The sequence below is a fragment of the Arvicola amphibius genome, chromosome 13 (assembly GCF_903992535.2).
Source record: "Arvicola amphibius chromosome 13, mArvAmp1.2, whole genome shotgun sequence".
NCBI lineage: Eukaryota > Metazoa > Chordata > Mammalia > Rodentia > Cricetidae > Arvicola > Arvicola amphibius.
In genome coordinates, this window is record NC_052059.1 from 29,747,417 (window position 1) to 29,766,567 (window position 19,151).

Consider the following 19,151-nt stretch of genomic DNA (forward strand, 5'->3'; position numbering starts at 1 on the left):
TCTGCTATCCTCATAGATCAGTGCCTTCCTTGCTCAGCTATCATCTTTCTGAGAACTTTCTTTCTGAAGCAGATGGGAACAAACACAGAGACTCACATCCAGACATTATGCACAGAGTAAAATATCTTAGAACACTCAGCCTGAAGTGGAATGCCTCCATCAAATCCCTCCCCCTCAGAGTTCAAAGAACCCTGTGGAAGTGGAGGTGGATAGTGTGTAAGAGCCATGAGGAATGGAGAAGATCAAAACAAGGCATCCAAATCAATATTGTTGATGAACATATGAAATCACAGAGACCGAGGCAGCATGCACAGGACTTACATGGGTCTGTACAAGGTAGTGTCCGAGAGCTGAAAGGAGAAGTGGACACATTCACCCATCCCTAACTTTGAAGCAATCTCCAACTGACAACCACTTGCAAGTGAAAATTTAGTTTCCTCCAAGAAAACCTCACCGAGGAAACAATCTACTCTTAAGGGTAGACAGCCTGTTCAGCAGCAGAAAGTCAACCAAAAATAACTCAAGGACATCATTGGAGGTTCCTTTTCTCATAATGTCATTTTATGGCTTTAAAAATTTTATTTCAGGTGTGTGTGTATATATATATATATATATATATATATATATATATCTTTTACTCTACAGGTCTTGTATGTGTATATTATTATGGCTTCCAGTTTAGTGTTTTTATGTGATTCCTGAGTGTGTTCCAAGTTCGTCTCTGCATTTATTATTTCTGTTTCTTGTTCTTTTCTTGGTCTCTTTTCCTTTTGTTTGCCTGATTTCTCCTATTCCAATATGTTAGATTCTGTTTTATCTTTTATATTTATTAAATTAAATATAGTATACTTTATTTTTATTCCTTAGAAACCTGGTTATTTCCTTTTTAATTGTTTTTATTTATTGTTTGAGAATTTCATACAATATGTTTTGATCATATTCATTCTCCTCCCCAAGTTCCTCCTACATCTTCCACTACCTCTCAGTCTATGCTATTTCATGTCCTTCTCCCACTAGTCTGTCTCATAAATGCAACAGAAAATATCTAGTTAAGTTTGTATCAGGCAACTCTTCCTAAGCATGGAGCCTGTCCAAGAGTACCAGGAGTCACTCCACTGAAGAAAACTGATTTCCCATATTCCAGCAGCTATTCAATAATACCATAACTCCTCAGCTAAGAGAGGGACTTGATGTCCATCTTCCCTACTCCAGGCCTGGATTTTCATCTGGTGTGATTTTGTCCAGGTCTTGAGCACACTGCCAAAATCTCTGTTAAGTATGTATGAACATCTACTCTACTATGTCAGGAAAACAATGCTTCTTAAAAGTCTTCTTCCACCGCTGTCTCTTACAAATTTTCTACCCCCTCTTCCACATAGATCCTTGAACTTTGCGGAAGAAGGTGTGATATGGCCATACCATGTAGGGCTGAGAACCCTGAAATCTATTATTTCCTGCACATTGAGAAGTTGTGGGTTTCTAATATAATGCAACCTACTGCAGGAAGAAGCTTCTCTGGTGAGGACTGAAAATGCAGTGATAAGGCAGTAAGTCACTAGGGATAATCTTAATGCTGTGTCCAGTTAGCAGAAAAGCAGTAGCTGGTTTTCCCCTAGGGAACCTAAGACCTATCTAGTCTTAGGTTCTTGGTCTTTTTTTTAAAATTTTTTAAATTTAAATAACATTTTTTCATTTATTTTATAAACTAACCATTTCTCCTTCCCTCCTCTCATCCCCTTCCCTTTCCCATCTACCCTCTCCCCATTCGCTCTTCCTCGATCTCCATTCAGAAAAGGACAGGCTTCCAATGGCCCAGCACAAAGCATGGTACATCAAGTTGAGGGAGGTCTAGGTAATCCAGCATGGGAAACAGGTTACTAAAAGTCAACTAAGTGCAGGAAGAGGTCCTGCTCTCACTCATATAAGCCTTACCAACACACAGCAACCCCGTTTTGAAAAACAAACAAACAAAAAACAAAACAAAACAAAAAAAAGGAAACCTTAGTAAGCTACACAATTGTCACAAACATGCAGAGGGCCTAGGTTGGTACCATTCAGGCTCCCTGGCTGTTGGTCTAGTAGCCATGAGCTCCAGCAAGCTCAGGTCAGCTGTCTCTGTGTGTTCATTCATCATGAGCCCCTGGCTGGTACAATCCCTCCTCCCTATTTTCTGCAAAATTCTCAGAGCTCAGCCCAGTGCTTTTCTGTGGATCTCTGCCTCTGCTTCTATCAATTACTGGGTATAGTATCTCCGATGACAATTAGGGAAGCTACTAATCTGCTTATAATAGTTGACTAGTTCAGGAATCCTCTTCACCATTGGTAGGAGTGTTAGTTGAGGTCATCCTTGTGGCTTCCTGTGGGTTTGTCTGGGACCAGGTTTATCCCATCCCCCAAATTCTCCCCCATCAAGATGTCTCTTTTGTTGTTCTCACATACCAAACTGCCTCCTGAATGCATGCAGCCTGCTCAGCCTGCTCCCTCTAGTTTCCATCCCTCCATCCTCCTAACCTCCAGCCCAGTTTATGCAGGAGATCTTTTCTACTTCTAGTTCTATTCATTTGCCTGCAAATTCATGAGGTCATCATTTTTTATAGCTGTGTAGTACTCCATTGTATAAATGGACCACATTTTCCTTATCCATTCTGTGGTTGAGGGGCTTTTAGATTAATTCCAGGTTATGGCTATTATTAATAATACTGCTAAAAACATAGTTCAGCAACTGTCCTTGTGGTATATGATTGCACATCCGTTGGGTATATGCTTAAGATTTGTATAGCTGGGTCTTGAGGTAGATTGATTCCCAATTTTCTGAGAAACCACTATACTGATTTGCAAAGCAGCTGTACAAGTTTTCACTGCCATCAGCAGTGGAGTGTTTCCCTTACTCCATATTCTCACCAACATAAGTGATCATCTGTGTTTTTTTTTTATCTTAGCCATTCTAACAGGTGTAAGATGGCATCTCAGAATCATTTTCATTTTCATTTCCATGATGACTAAGGATACTGAGCAATTCTTTAAGTGTCTTTTGGTTATTTGAGATTCTTCTGTTGAGAACCCTCTGCCTAGATCTGTATCCCATTTTTTAAATTGGATTAGTTTGGTATTTTGATGCTTAGCTTCTTTAGTTCTTTATATATTTTGGAGATCAGCTCTCTCTGTCAGATGTAGGATTGATGAGGATCTTTTCCTACTCTGTAGGCTGCTGCTTTGTCTTATTGACATTTTCCTTTACCTTACAGAAGCTTCTCAGTTTCAGGAGGTCCCATTTATTAATTGTTGCTCTCTGTTTGTGCTACTGGTGTTATATTCAGGAAGTAATCTCCTGTGCCAGTTCATTCAAAGCTGCTTCCCACTTTCTCCTTTATTAGTGCCAGTGAAACTGGATTTATGTTGTTTTTTTTTATACGCTTGGATTTGAGTTTTTTGCAGGGCAATATATAAGAATCTATTAGTATTTTTCTATATGCTTGCATCCAGTTATGCCAGCACTATTTGCTGAAGATGTGTAAGATGTGTTGTAGGAGCGAGCCGCTGTTGGTTCCTGGTTGATTAGCCCCAAAATAATCACACAAACACTGTATTAATTAAATAACTGCTTGGTCCATTGGATCTAGCTTCTTATTGGCTGTTACATATTAATTTAACCCATCTCCATTAATCTGTGTATTACCACATGACAGTGGCTTACCAGCAAAGTTTCGGCATGTCTGACTCTGATGGCAGCTCCATGACTTATCTCTGACTTTGCCCTTCATTCTCCCAGCATTCAGCCTAGCTTTCCCTGCCTACCTAAGTTCTGTCTTACTATAGGACCAAAACAATTTCTTCATTCATTAATGGTAATCACATTCCACAGAGGGGACTCTTATATCAAAGATGCTTTCTTTTTTTTCCATTGTATAATTTTGGCATCTTTATCAAAAATCAGGTGTTCATAGGTATTTGAGTTTATATCAGAGTCTTCAATTTGATTCCATTGATTCATGTGTCTGTTTTTATGCCCAAATCAAGCTGTTTTTATTACTATAACTCTATAGTAGTACTTGAAGTTAGGGATGGTAATGCCTCCAGAAGTTTCTTTATTGTACAGGCTTCTTTTAACTATCCTAGGTTCTTGTTTTTCCATATGAAGTTGAGTGTTGTTTTTTTTCGTGGTCTGTGAAGAATTGTGTTGGACTTGATGGGGATTTCATTGAATCTGTAGATTTCATTCGTAAGATAGCCATTTTTGCTATATAGACCCTACCTATTCAAGAGCATGGGAGATCTTTTCATTTTCTGATATCTTCTTCAATTTCTTTGTTCAAAGACTTAAAGTTCTTGTCATATAGTTCTTTCACTTGTTTGGTTAGAGTTATCCGAAGATATTTTATATTATTTGTGGCTATCATAAAGGGTGATGTTTCTCTGATTTTTATCTCAGCCTACTAATAATGTGTATATAGGATGACTACTGATTTTTTGACTTAATCTTGTATTATGTCACATTACAGAGTGAAGATGGATGTTAAAAGGGAGGTGGAGGCAGGAGAGCCATTTAGCCTCACTGGAGATAGATGCCAGAACTTTAGACAATAAGCCATAGCCACGTGGTGATACACAGATTAATGGAGATGGGTTAAATTGTGATATAAGTGTTAGCCAATAATAATCTAGAGCTAATGTGCCAAGCAGTGCTTTAAATAATAAAGTTTCTGTGTGATTATTTTGTCTCTAACCTGCTGAGTGGCTAGAAACAAACAAGTGGCATTATTACAACAACTAAGGATGTTTATCAGCTGTGGGAATTCCCTTATAGAATTTTTGGGATTACTTATGTATACTATCATATCATCTGCAAATAGCGAAAGTTTAACTTTTTCCTTTCCAATCTGTATTCCCTTGATGTCCTTTTGTTGTCTTATTACTCTAGCTAGAACTTCCAGTACTATATTGAACTGATACAGAAAGAGGGAACAGTCTTGTCTTGTTGCTGATTTTAGAGAAATTGCTTTGAGTTTCTCTACACTTAATTGATATTGGCTGTTGACTCGTTGTATATTGCTTTTATTATGTTTAGATATGTTCCTTGTATCTCTGATCTCTCCAAGATCTTTATCATGAAGGGATGGTGGATTTTGTCAAAGGTTTTTTCAACATCCAATGAGATGATCGTGTGTTTTTTTCTTTCAGTTTGTTTATATGGTGGATTATACTGACAGGTTTTCCTATGTTTAACCAACCCTCAATCTCTAGGATTAACCTTACTTGGTCATAGTGGATTTTTTTAAATGAATTCTTGGATTATGGTTTGCAAGAGTGATCTGAAATTCTCTTTTTTTGTTGTATTTTTCTGTGGTTTCAGCATCACGTAACTGCAGTCTCATAACAAGAGTTTGGTAGTGTTCCTTCTCTTTCTATTGTGTGGAACAATTTGAGGAGTTTTGATATTTAGTCTTCTTTGAAATTCTAGTAGAATTCTGCATTGAAACCATCTAACCCTGTGCTTTTTTCTCTTTTATTTTTTTTTGGTTGGGGTACTTTTAATGACTGATTCTATTTCCATGGGGGTAATAAGTCTTTTTAATTGTTTATCTGGTCTTGATTTAAATTTTGTATGTGGTATCTTTTCCAAAAATTGTTCATTTCTTGGAGATTTTCTATTTTGTAGAGTATATATTTTTGAAGTATGACCTGGATTTCCTCAGTGTCATTGTATGTCCCCCTTTTCATTTCTGATTTTATTAATTTGAATATTTTCTTTGTCTTTTGGTTATTTTGGATAAAGGTTTGTCAATCTTATTAATTTTCTTAAGGAACCAAGTGTTTGTTTTCTTGGTTCTCTGTATTCTTCTATTTTATTGATTTTAGCCCTGAGTTTGATTATTTCCTGCCATATACTCTTTCTGGGTGAATTTGCTTCTTTTTGGTCTAGAGTTTTCAGGTGTGCTGTTAATTTATTAGCCTGAGGTTTCTCCAAATTCTTTATGTGGGCACTTAGTGCTATGAATTTTTCTCTTAGTAAAATTTTTTTCTTTCTTTTATCGTTTTCCATATGAATGGGTATGTTGTGGTTTTATTTTCATTGAAATCTATAGACTTTTTAATTTCTCTCTTTATTTTTTCTTTGACACAGTGGTAATTCAGGTGAGAATTGTTCAGTTTCCATGAGTTTGTAGGCTTTCTGTAGTTTGTGGTGTTGTTGAATTCTTAACTTTAAACAATGGTGATCTAACAATATCACAGGGGTTTATTCAATTTTTTTTATAACTGTTGACATTTGCTTTGTGTCTGAGTATGTGATCAATTTTAGAGAAGGTTCCATGAGTTTCTGAGAAGAAGGTATATTCTTTTTTGGGGGGTGAAATCTTCCACAGTTGTCTGTTAAATCCAAGTGAGTCATAACTTTTGTTAGTTTCCTTATTTCTCTGTTAACTTTTGTCTGGCAGGCCTGTCCGTTGGTGAAAGTGCAGCATTGAAGTCGCCCTCTATTACTGTGTGGTGTTTGGTGTGTGATTTAAGCTTTAGTAATGTTTATTTTACAAATTTGGGAGCCCTTGTATTTTGGGAATAAATGTTCAGAATTGAGACTTCATCATGATGAATTTTTCCTATTATGAATATGAAATATCCTTCTTCCTCTCTTTTGATTAATTTTAGTTTGATGCCTATTTTGTTAGATATTAAGATAGCTGCACCAGTTTGCTTCTTAGGTCCATTTGATTGCAGAATGTTTTCTTGACCCTTTATTCTGAGGTAATGTCTGTCTTTAAAGTTGAGGTGTTTCTTATATGCAGCAGAAGAATGGATTCTGTTTTCGTATCCATTCTCTTAGCTTGTGTCCTTTTATGGGCAAAATGATTCCATTGATATTAAGAGATATTAATGATCAGTGATTTCTAGCTCATCTTATTTTTTGTTTTGTTTTTGGTAGTGGTAGTGTGTGTGTGTTTCTCTTCTTTGGGATTTGCTGGTGTGAGATTATCTATTGCCTGTGTTTTCGTGTATGCAGCTAACTTTTTTGGGTTCGAGTTTCTAGTACTTTATGTGGGGCTGGATTTGTGGACAGGTATTGTTTAAATCTGGTTTTCTCATGGAATATCTTGTTTTCTCCATGTGGTAATTGAAAGTTTTGCTGGGGATAGTAGTCTGGACTGGCATCTGTGGTCTCTTAGTGTCTGCAAAATGTCTATCCTGGACCTTCTGGCTTTTATAGTCTTTATTGAGAAGTTAGGTGGTGTATTTCTGCTTGGCCTGCCTTTACACATTACTTGCCTTTTCTCCTTTGCAGTTCTTTGTATTCTTTCTTTATCTTGTATGTTTGGTGCTTTGATTATGTGGTAAGGTTTTATTTTCTTTTTCCTTTTTAAATTGCAGTATACATGGTGTTCTGTAAGCTTCTTGTATCTTCATAGGGTTTTCCTTCTTTAGGTTGGGAAAGTTTTCTTGTATGATTTTGTTGAATATATTTTCTGTGCCTTTGAGCTGGAATTATTCTCTTTCTATCCTATTATTCTTAGGTATGGGCTTTACATGAAATTTCAGATTTCCTGGATGTTTTGTGTTAAGAATTTGTTGGGTTTAACATTTTTTTCACTAATGAATCTATTTCCTCTATTGTATCTTCAACACATGAGATTCTCTCTTCCATCTCTTGTATTCTGTTGGTTATGCTTTTATCTGTAGTTCCTGTTCATTTACTCAGATGTTCCATTTCCAGAATTCCCTTGGTTGCAGTTTCTTGATTGCTTCTATTCGAATTTTCAAGTCTTGAACTGTTTTATTCACCTGTTTTATTGCATGTTCTTGGCTTTTGTTAAGGGATTTACTGAATTCTTCCAATTTTTGTTTGTCTTTTCCTCAATTTATTTAAGGGAATTTCTCATTTCCTCTTTTAGGGCCTCTGCCATCTTCATAAAACTATTTTTTTAATGTTGTTTTCTTCTGCTTCATCTGCGTCGGAATGTTCAGGTCTTGCTGTTGTAGAACCACTATGTTATAGTGATGACATATTGCTGCTGATATTGCTGAATGTATTCTTATGCTGCCATCTACACATCTCTTCTAATTGGTGCAGGTGGTGCTTCTATCTCTAGGGACTGCTGATCTTGAGCGGGATGTTTGATTGGGGTGGATGATGAATTCAGTGTGTTCGGGCAACAGAATGGGTATTTTTAAAAGATTTTATTTATTATATAACAGTATTCTACTTGCACACTAGAACTACTACACCAGATCTCATTAGAGATTGTTATGAGTCACCATGTGATTGCTGGGACTTGAACTCAAGATCTCTGAAAGAGCAACCAGTATTCTTACCTGCTCTTACCCTTTGAGTCATCTCTCAGCCCTTCAGAGTAGGTCTTATTGGTTACAGTGTTCAATGTGTGGGGATGGTGGTAGAACAGCCTGCCAGGGGGACTCTTACCAACTTATTTTCTAATGATAGACAGAAAGACGATAGATCTGGATGAGAGGAGTTGTGGGGAGGGACTTAGAGGATTAGATGGAGGGTAAACCATAATAAGGATATATCATGTGAGAAAAAAATCTATTCTCAATAGAAGGGAGAAAAACAAAATAAATATAATGTGATAAATTTTGTTTGAGGCTCATATAGTGGCCTAAACCTAAAATCCTGGCACTCCTGAAGTTGAGGCAGAAGAATCTTGTTAGTTTTGTTTTTAGAGACAGGGCTCTGGGTAGCCCTAGCTGTCCTAGAACTCATACTGTAGACCAGGTTGGCCTGGAATTTAAGAGATTCACCTGTCTCTGCTCCCCGAGTGCTGGGATTAAAGGCGTGTGCCACTGATGTAAAAAGTTCTTCTGTATATGTGCTTTTATTTGTTAATGAATAAAGAATTTGCACTGCCTTGTGATAGGGCAGAGCAGAGGTAGGGAAAACTAAACTCAATGCTAGGAGGAAGAAGGCAGAGTCAAGAGAAGCCATGTATTCCTGCTAGAGATAGATGTCTGACAGAACCTTACTGGTAAGCCACAGCGATGTGGTGATACACAGATTAATAGAAATGGGTTAAATTAAGATGTAAGAGCTAGCCAATAAGAAGCTAGAGCTAATGGGTCAAGCAGTGATTTAAATAATATAGTTTCTGTGTGGTTATTCCAGAACTGAACAGCTGGGAACAAACAAGCAGCCTGCTACTACACACCACCACTGTGTGGCTCACTTTTCTGAGATTAATCAAGTTGTTGTCCAAAATTGGTTGCCCTAGTTTTATACTTCTCCCATTTATGGAATTCACATAGGCTATACCTTAGGTGAAAATGTGATGGCTTTGTTATTTGTTATATTTTCTAACTTGGTGAGAGTACAGTGCTAATTTGGTCATTAATATTATTGCTTTTAATCAACTCATTTGATATAGGAATTCCCTATCTCAACTTTCTGCTATAGTCATTCAGAGTGACCACTTAAAAGAATGGTAATGGTAATGATCTGGATATTGAGGCATTTTAGAAATAACAAAATAGTATTTTTAGATATACCAAGATTTTCCATGATTGCCTTTTCTCTACTTCAACTTTGTGTTGCCCTGCACACTAATACAGCACAGAGTCATGTTGGAAGACCGTTCTGTTGTTTGTTCTGAATGAGAAGAAGGGAATGTGGCTTTCAGCTTTAAATGATGCATAAAAGATACTTAAGAGTTTTACAAACATTATTTTCAATGGCATGTTGCAGTTGTAATAAATTTCTGTGGAAAAATCCAGAGTGCTCTTTAAAAACCAGAAACTCAACCTTCTGTTTATTGGCATTTAGAATCTTTTAGGTTCCAAGTGCATGAGAAAGAAATCAACAACTCTTGACATGTTGACACTTGGAAGTTGGTCTAATGTTTTTAGAAACTGATCTGACACTCAAAGCCAGGTCATGCTGCTGCTTTCCTGCTGGACAACACCTTGCAAAACACAGTGCCAGACAAGGGCACTCTGTGACCATGATGAAATGAGGCAAAACAAAATTACTTAACTATGTCTAAGCACATTTTAAAAATAGGTTAGTGTGCAATATCAAAATGCCCATATCTAAAATTCATGGGTAGCCATTATGGACTAAGCTTCACTTTAAGCTCAGCTCTGGAAAACAGGCTCTAGAAGACCATCCCAAACCAGAGTGGAGTCACTCACTCTTACTGCTGCATGTTCAGACTAACCTCTGAAGGGGGTAGTTTCCCCTTGCTGTAGTTCACTTTCTTGTTGTGGCAATGAACTTTGACAAAAATCAACCAGAAGATGCCTTAGAGCCTGTCCTGGAACTAGCTCTTGTAGACCAGGCTGTCCTTGAACTCAAGGAGATCCACTTGCTTCTGCCTCCTGAGTGCTGGGATTAAAGGCATGTGCCACCACTGCACAGCTTCAACCAACCACCAAGAAGATGGAAGGGTTTATCTTAACACAGAGTTGGAGTGTATATAACGGCAGGGAAGACACAGCTGCAGGAACATGGGTGGCTCCTCCCAGTGCTCCTGTGCTCAGGAAGCACAAAGAGATAAACACTGGCACTCAACTTGCTTTCTTCTTCTTATTCAGTCCAACCCCTAGGCCCGTGGAAAGGTGCTGCTCTGACATCATTAAACCCAGCCTAGAGAATCTCTTGCAGGTATGATCACGGCTTGTCTCTGAGGTGGTTCTAGATCCTGTCAAGTTGGCAATCAACATTAACCATCACTTACCCCCAGGAGATTCCTTGCAGTCAGGCAGCTTGGACCTAGTTTCTTTGAGCTGGCCTGCTGAGCAAATGCTGCCTATTATTAGTGACAGTGACATGACCTTTCCACTCTCTGTTTTTGCTTTCATTATTAGCCCTGTCCTGCTGATGGAGCCACACTCTTTGCTTACTTAGCTCAGTACATCAGTCATTGTGATTTATAGGACGATGTATACTTTTCTACAACCAAAAGCAGAATACAATTATTTTTTAAAGCTAAATTTGTTTGAATATTGTCTTTTGACATCATATACTGCTCACTCGTTGAGTATCTGCCACAGTGTCGGTTATAGCTCCACCATGCTGTGCTACTGGAAAACATCAAGATGTCATTAAACTGCCCCCACTTCCTGACAGTATGCAACCCAGGCCAGTCCTCCTAACAATGTTCTATGAAGTGTCCCCAAACCACCCAAGCAAAATGCAAATCTTTCAGGAGCTTTCTAATACTTCCAAAAGTTCCCCGTGGTTCACCATTGTGCATGTTCTTATCCTCTGTAATAACTCTAGGTTGTCCCAACTACAGATATTTCTCCTGGTGCTCTCTGGCTGCAGGACACCCATATACAGCTCTTTGTGCTGTCCATATATTGTTCTCATTCAACAAGTAGCATTCCTATTTGAAGTATTTGCTGATGGAGAAGCAAAGAAAGTTAAACACTATCTCCAACACCATGCAGTTGATAAATAACAAGAATTAAAGCTGCATCTATGTTGATCATCATGATACAGAGAAAGCAACTTCTCTTGGAAGCTGACTTAAGTAGCATATCCTCATTGAGGACAAAAAAAAAAAAAAACATCTGGTCATGTGCCATAATAAAAACTAGCACGAAAACAAGAAAAGCAGCAAACACTATCTACATGACAAAAAACAAACTTAAACCTCCAAAAGCTGTAGATAAAAACTTACTGGGACCTTAGGCTCATTTTTCTGAACCCTGGTATTAATCTCTGTGGAATACCTACAATTGTTTCTTGTAGTGAAATCAATACTTCATGTTTACCTGTCTTGCCTCACATCACCTCTGTATGGGCAGGAGATCAATATCTTTAAGGAAATAGAAGGCAAAGATGACTTTTAAAGGAGAAGAAACAGTGATGTATGAGAAAACTGCATTAGCCTCGAAATCTGACCTTCAGAGTACACAACAAATTCTTCTACATGGTTTCACTTCAAGGACCTTCAATATATGCCTGAAACATTTCTCCAACTCTGTGTTCTCGACCTTGGCCTTGCTGCCTGCTCTGCCCCCAAAGTGAATGCCCTGCCATTCTTCTGCCTGTGAAAATCCATGTATCCTTTCTGTTGCAACCACCCTGCCTCTCTTCTATTCAATAATGGAGTAGGAAAAGATTGAATCTTGGTGCCAGCCAGAGGAGAAACTTGTCTCCTCGGAAGAGATGTGACAGTTCTGACAGCTTGTTGCACACACGGGACCCATGGCAATGAGCATGTGTTGGATCATAGGGTGACCAGAGCTGCTTGGTTATGTATACCCCTTGCTCACTGTTTAAATACAAACCTCATTATCAGTGTTCCAAAGATGGACTTGGGGTGAAGGGGTTCCTGGATCTTTTTATTTGCTCCTCTTCCCAGTGTGGCCACACTGAATGGATCCCCAGTTTTCTTTTCTTTACTTGTCATATTGGGGACAGTTGCCTGAGTCTACCTTGATAAGGACGTTTAAGCCCAGATTCTGACCCTAACACTATTGCTTTCCTTTTCTTTATATTTAAGATTTCCCCTTGTTCTTGTAAAAGCTGTTACGACGTTTACATTAGTTATTTGTGTCAATTTCTGTGAACTACATTAAACTGTTAACTGTTTGGACTGTTTTTTTTTTTTTTTTTTTTTTAAATTTTTGGTTGACCCAGAGTAGGCATGCTCTAAGTGTTCAATAAAGTGACCTGAAGTTCCAGAAAAAGCCACACCTGCGTTAACAGTTCTACAAGGTTGATTGACAGATGAGAATTCCCGGATTTGTGGAGAGCTGGAATGTTGCAAATCCAGGGCCACATAATCTTGGCTCTGTTGATCTAACACAGTGACCATCACTTGATAACTTTTGCCCTTCCCTAAAAGCTCACTAGCTTGCACCATCCTCAACTTCAAACCAAAGATAGCATCTGAAGGCTTTGTTTTTTTTTTTTTTTTTTTTTTTTTTTTGGGGGGGGGGAACCTGCCTACCTAATGTGTTTGAAAAGTTCCTTGATGACTTTTTTTCTTTCTTTTCTATTTTTTTTTTAAAACCGTGCTTAAATTACCGAAAACAAAACTTCAGGAAAACTGTTACTACTTTGGAATGTGGTAAGTTACCGGGCTAAGGCCATGCATTCTGGGTTCCAGCGTGAACTCTCGTATTCCCCTTGAGGTGACAGTTCTGTTTTTAAACAAACGGTAATCAAGCCTAGAGTCGTGGGCGCTGGCGAGTACAGCCCAGAAATACTTCTCCCAGGCACCCGAGACCTCTAAAGACCAGTCACAGGGCTTACCAGTTGCTTTCACATTCAGCGCTGCTCAAACAGTACCGGAAGAGTCGCCCGGCCGTTCAGAGTTTTCAAGAACCTACTCTCAGAGTGCAGGCAAAGCCTTGCCAACGACTCTCGTAAGCTCCACATTCCTTCCAAAACCCGACTACCTCCGGGCTAGACGCCTGCACAGCCAGAGGGCGGGAAGCGCAATGGACAGGCCGAAGGGCCAATCAAACCCAGGCTTTGGCATTCCCGGAAGGGGCGGGGCGCGCGTCGCCGGCTCCGCGGCGTGGGATTGGCTGAGCGGGCTGCCTGCGGTGGCGGGAGATTTCGGATGCCTTGGCTCGTCCCGGTGGAGCGGTTAATTACTGCGTGGGACCCGGAAGGTGAGCTAGCGGAGCAAGGCCCCAGGTCCGGTCAGATCGAGACCCGGGAAGATGGAGAGGCACCGGGCGCGCGCTCTTGGCCGGGACAGCAAGGCGCCGCGCAGGAAGGGCCTGTCGCCCGCGCTGCCCGCAACCCCCTACGAGCCCGGGGAGAAGCGCCCCAAGTTGGTAAGTGTGAGCCAGAGCTACGGGTGCGGCGATTCCCGGGGCCTTCAGCCCCTGCGCCCCAGGCTGACAACCCCGGGAGACGGGAGCTAGGTTTGTTTCAGAAGGCCGGAGCTGCTAATCGGCTTAGATCCACAGTGACAGGGCGGGATTCGATCCCCATCCGGGACCAACGCCTTGGGACCAATGCCTTGCTCTCTCTGAAGCCTCGCATTTCTTAGGGCTGGTCTGAAAAACATTTCAAATGTCTATGTACTGACGTCATCCAGGCAGATTCTGCACTTTTAAACAAGTTGAATTTCACCCCACCCTTTTTAGTATAACTGACTATAAGACTGAAAGTGAACTTTAAGCTAAAAGTACCTCCCCGCCGCCTGCTCCAATATCTTGATCCAACAAGAACTTTTGGAGATATATTGAGGCAACTGGTTTTCAAACTGGGCGGGATGTGCTAAAGAATGTCTTGTTTAATTTGGAAGGAGTTTTCAAGTATCTGAAACTCGGTAATTGGTTTGGCTTTGCGCTCTTTTTAAATTTTTTTTAATTTAAGAAATATCACAAATGATATGTAAATTTATAAGTGAAAGCATTTTATTGACATTGAGGTTGACATTAAGTAGAACTGGCTACTTCTTCCACGGTTTTACATATAGCTTATGAATGACAGCTGACCTGACTCTTTCTTATGCCACGCCATTTTCTTTGGATGTAAGAAGGTAGAGTTGAGCTAAGTAATAACCTATTAAGGCTTTAAACAATGGGGGAATGGTTAAATTTTATAGTGACATTATGACATTACCCTGCATTGCACGAGAGTACACAATCTCTTTACTATTCTTCCAAAGTAGATCTTCATGACAACCTTTTGTGTGGTCAGAAAAGAAGCCCGCCTTACAAAGGTGCATGTAAAACCTGGTCACTGTCCAGATCATGTAGACTTTGGGTAAAGGAGCCACGATAAGACAGTTTTCTGTGTTCTATGTTCAGTTGGTTTCTGAATTCTAACGGGAAAATCATAATTATGTCTGAGGTGAACTTTGTGTTCTTACTGCAAAAGGGACGAGCCATGGTAAGGTTTTTATTAATGTCAGCTGGAGGAAATATCAGTAAAGAGAATGATTTCATTTGGTGTGTCTGATTGTGTGGATTGGTATATAAGTATGGGGCAGTTTTTGTTGTTGTTGTTTGGCTTTTTTTTTTTTTTTGGTTTGTTTGCTATAGTAACAACATTTGCCTTTTCTGGATAAATAAAATTTGAAGAATTTAAGCCGTGATTTACAAATTAGGGATATAATAGATTGCGACTCACTTGCTAAGTATAGTATTGCTTGTAGTTGAATACAAATAAGGACAGAGATAAGGGGCATCAGAATACCGAGATTCTGCTGCGTTGTGCAACTGTGGGATTGCTTATACAGAAGTGGGCGTCACCATAAGAAGAGGGGTGGAGACGAGTTGTGGCAAGGTCAAGGGTGTGCTTTATTTCTCTTCTCTGCACAGGTCTAAGACTGAATTGGAGGGAGTCAATTTGGTCCTAAAAGATTCTGTCCACTCTGAGAAGAATCCATGGGGTGATGCATCTCTTTTTATAATTTACTTTCTGGATTAATATTATCACTATATCTGTCTGGACTCCAATGGTCCATGATTCCGGAGGTGTGATTTTCTGTAGTTTATAGCATGGCGATCCTGAATAAATATTTCTTAGTTATGCCATATTGGCCATACCATTTGTTAAAAGTCATGCAAAGGTGAAATGAAATCTAAAACACAACGTATTGAAGGTCTGGTCTTGCAGCTGATTTAGGACCCTGTTGAGTAGTCCCACTTCAGCTCTCTTTCCTTGCCAAAGGCCCAATGCCCAGTCTCATCTGCCGTCCGAGCAGCTCTTTTGGCCTACCTGCCTCACTGCCTTGATATTCCATAGTGGAGCTCTTGTTTTGGGATGGAGTGTGATCTCTGAGACCATCCTTGATGCTGGCTGTCAAGTCAATTCTTTGCCTTTTCTTGGTTGAAATGAAGCGATATTAACCTGATTTCTTTGGGTCACTCTTATTTTCAGAGCCTTTAAAACAAGTATTGTAGTTTTGCCATATGGCAGGGATAGGGACGGTTTAGTTGTTCTCTTTTTTTTTTTTCACTTCTATCGAGGGACAAGCTGACGGTAGAACTGATTGTAAACTGGTCGGTGGTTCTTCTCTTAGTTAAGCCCTATCCCACCTCTGGTGCCTACTGAATCCTGTTTGGATATGATAGACAAATGACCTCTTGATTTTTACTGAGTGTAAAACTGTTGGCTTTGAGTCATTAGCAAATTGGGTAAAAATATTTGTAGCTTATTTCCTGTCTTCTTAGATAAGTGTGAACAGTAGAAGTTTGTCCAGAAGTGTGTAATGTTGTGTGTGTGTGGGAACCTGCTGTGAACCGTTTGTAAACTACCACCTTGGTTTCAGTAGAAGATACAGTAGGCACCTTATATTGAGACCCTGGGATAGCCACTGCGGACAGTGCAGTTGAACATTGCTGACAGGAAAGGTTGGTGCCTCTGTGGAGACTTTAAGAGGGAGATCGCATTCAGTAGAATCCCTGTACCTGGAACCTGCCTGAGGTCATTTAGGCTGTTCCTGGGTTTGAGTCCAGTTTCCTTTCTTGAGCAGAACTGAGTAGAAAGGTTTTTCTGTTGTGGAAAGCCTTGCAGTCGCACCTTCCTCCCATTGCTGTGGCCACATAGAACTTACCCACTGACTGTCACCAGGTCTAGACTGACCAAGACATGTGGCATCTGGGAGAAGGCTCCGTCTGTATGGGTGCCAACATCTAACACAAGACCTGGAAATCAGTAATCCAAGTTGGTAGAGGAATTTTTTAATTAGGAATATTCATTAAAAGTTCTCATGCCCTTGTCTCTAATGGTTTCTGTCAAATGATTGCTTTTGTTTGTTTATGTCTTTATAATTCCTTCTGTTTTGGTTGTGAGATTCCCCCCCCCCCCCCCCTTTCTATCCTGTTACCATGGCTCTTAATGTTTCTGCTCTGTGTCTTGTACAATGATCCCTGAGCTATAGGTGCAGGAATTAGATGTATCAGTTGGGACTGGGGTGTATGTACCATTTTTGGGCACTGATAATGATCAGTTAGACTTTATGAATGAACAAGGTTTATAAAAACCAATACGTTTAAGTATTTGGTAGGTAGACAACTCTCAGAACCAGAGGTTTGTGAGAACTCTGAGCAGAAGGTTGCCAACGTTTATGAACCAAGACATCAAAGCTGACAAAATAGCTTAATTGGCTCTAGTCCAGGTTGTCCTTCCTTTGGCTATAACTGAACTAGTTACTTGTTATAACTGGTTACTTGTTATATTTCTTTGGTTATAACTAAACTAGTTACTTGAGCCTAATTTGTTATCTTGTATTTGGATCTTCTGTAACAGCCAGACTCAGTTACTGTGATTAAACTTCATTGTTTTGGTCTGTTGCATCCAGAACAGATACTCATTCCAAGGCCATGGCTTCCTACAAAGTTTGATTGTCATTCGAGTAAATGTGAATTATATAAAGGTGCCGACAGTCACCCAGTCCTGATCCTTAATTCATGCTCTCTTTCTTGTTGGTTTTAGAAGTTTGAGTCTTATGGTTTCTTTTCTGATCTAAAAACCAATAACAATATTAACAATATCTCTAATAAATGTATAGGTAATGATGTCACGGTTATAAGTAGGTTGTGAGACGGTAGTGGTGGAAAGGTGGCCAACATGTGTTTATCATAGATTTAGGAAGAGGTGAGATTGGAGCAGGCAGCTCAAGACAAGTGTCTCGTGGACTTGTAATTTTGTCCTGGGCTGCCTTCTCTACAACTCTGAAATCTGGACAATGAAGCGCTCCTCAGAACGGTGGCTGAATGTGTTTGAGATGGCATGTCTCAGGAGGATTCTAGGCATCACATGAAGAGATGGGCTGCACAGTGATGATGTTAAGAAACATCTCCAGCTACTGAAGGTAGTAAACTACAGGATATGGCAACAGCACTTGAGATACTTTGGCTGTGTTATGAAAATTAATGACGGCTGATACCTGAAGATAGCACTGCTTGGAAGAGTGCACGGGATAAGGCGAAGAGGAAGCCCCACAAAATGCTGGATAGATAGCATTAAGGAAAACTGTGGAACCTTGGGTATGACAATAACACAAGCATCTAGGTCTGCCCAGGATAGGAACAACTGGAGAACCGCCGTAAACAGGCTGCCCATGCATGCTTAAGCATTGTGGGTACATAAATGATGAAGGTGCTGATGAAATCAGAGCAGTCCTAGTGACCTTAGGGCATGCTTAAATTTACTGTCTAGGTGTGTTTGGAAGACAGTGTAGGAAGATACTCCACTCCTTATTCTGTGGAGCCTTTGGCTGCTACCTTCTATGGCAGAAGAGAACTTTTGTGTTGTTTGCAGACTACATATGGTAGATTATTTTGGGTTGTTAGAGTGAGAGGAGAAGCTTTGCCTGTGGAGGAGGAGGAGGAGATGTGACGATGGAGGCAGGTTAGTGATCCAGCCATCAGACACTGGGAGTCAGGCAGTGCTCTCCAGCGTGCATGGCCAGCCTGCGGCTGAGCACATGTTCCTGTCACGTCAAAGGCAACGAAGCACCACCAGCACACTGATAGTGGTTCAGAGAAACTGGGGTGGAGCTTCTGCCGTCTGGAACTGCTGCATAAATTTGTGTTTAGTCACCAACTTTGTACTATTTTTTTCCCCTGGCTGTTACAGGAAGCCAAGCACATACTATAGTTACAAGGGTGATCATGTTGAAAAGTCTTGAACCATCTAATCTGTTTAAATTTCTCCCTGTTTTTCTTTCTGAGACAGAGTCTCACTCTGGCTGGCCTAACTGCATAGATCAGGCTGGCCCAGAATGCATAAATTCTAGGTCAAAGTAAACAATCCAGAATTCAGATCATGTTCTTAGTTGAATGTTTGGGCATATTCATGCTTATCATGAATGCAACAGTCTGTGTAATGGATCAACAACCATAGTAACCTTCACATACCAGCAAAATCACTTTATTTAGGCTGCTTTTCTAAGAAGTAACCCTAACCTCTCTAGGATTTCCCTTGCTAGTCTTTGTGATGAGTAGAACTCGCCCTTTCGAAAGGAACCTCCCACTCCCACCAAAACCTCTGTAAGTTTAGACAGAGGAAAACTGAAGGAGATTCAGAGGTTAATATTTTGGTCGAGGTTATGTAGCCATAAGAAGTCTAGGCTTGGTCCTTAAATCACACCCCCCTTTAATGTATGACTTATGAAAAATGCACCAAGTGGCTCTTTGGGGATTACGGCTAACTGCTGAGAATAGAGATATGTAGTGTTTAGTATTTGTAGACTGAGGTGGCTCTTTTTCTTTGAGGGTAAGGA

At 39.9% G+C, this 19,151-nt stretch overlaps 1 protein-coding gene across 1 annotated transcript in view; it reads left to right on the top strand.

The window, feature by feature from the left end:
- The first annotated feature begins 13,626 nt into the window (after positions 1 to 13,626).
- The window catches only part of Diaph3 (diaphanous related formin 3), a 449,862-nt gene continuing 444,337 nt past the window's right edge, over positions 13,627 to 19,151 (top strand). Inside the window, exon 1 of the mRNA XM_038310273.1 lies at positions 13,627 to 13,743. Coding sequence (XP_038166201.1) covers positions 13,627 to 13,743 — 117 coding nt within the window. The remainder of the gene's footprint in view (positions 13,744 to 19,151) is intronic.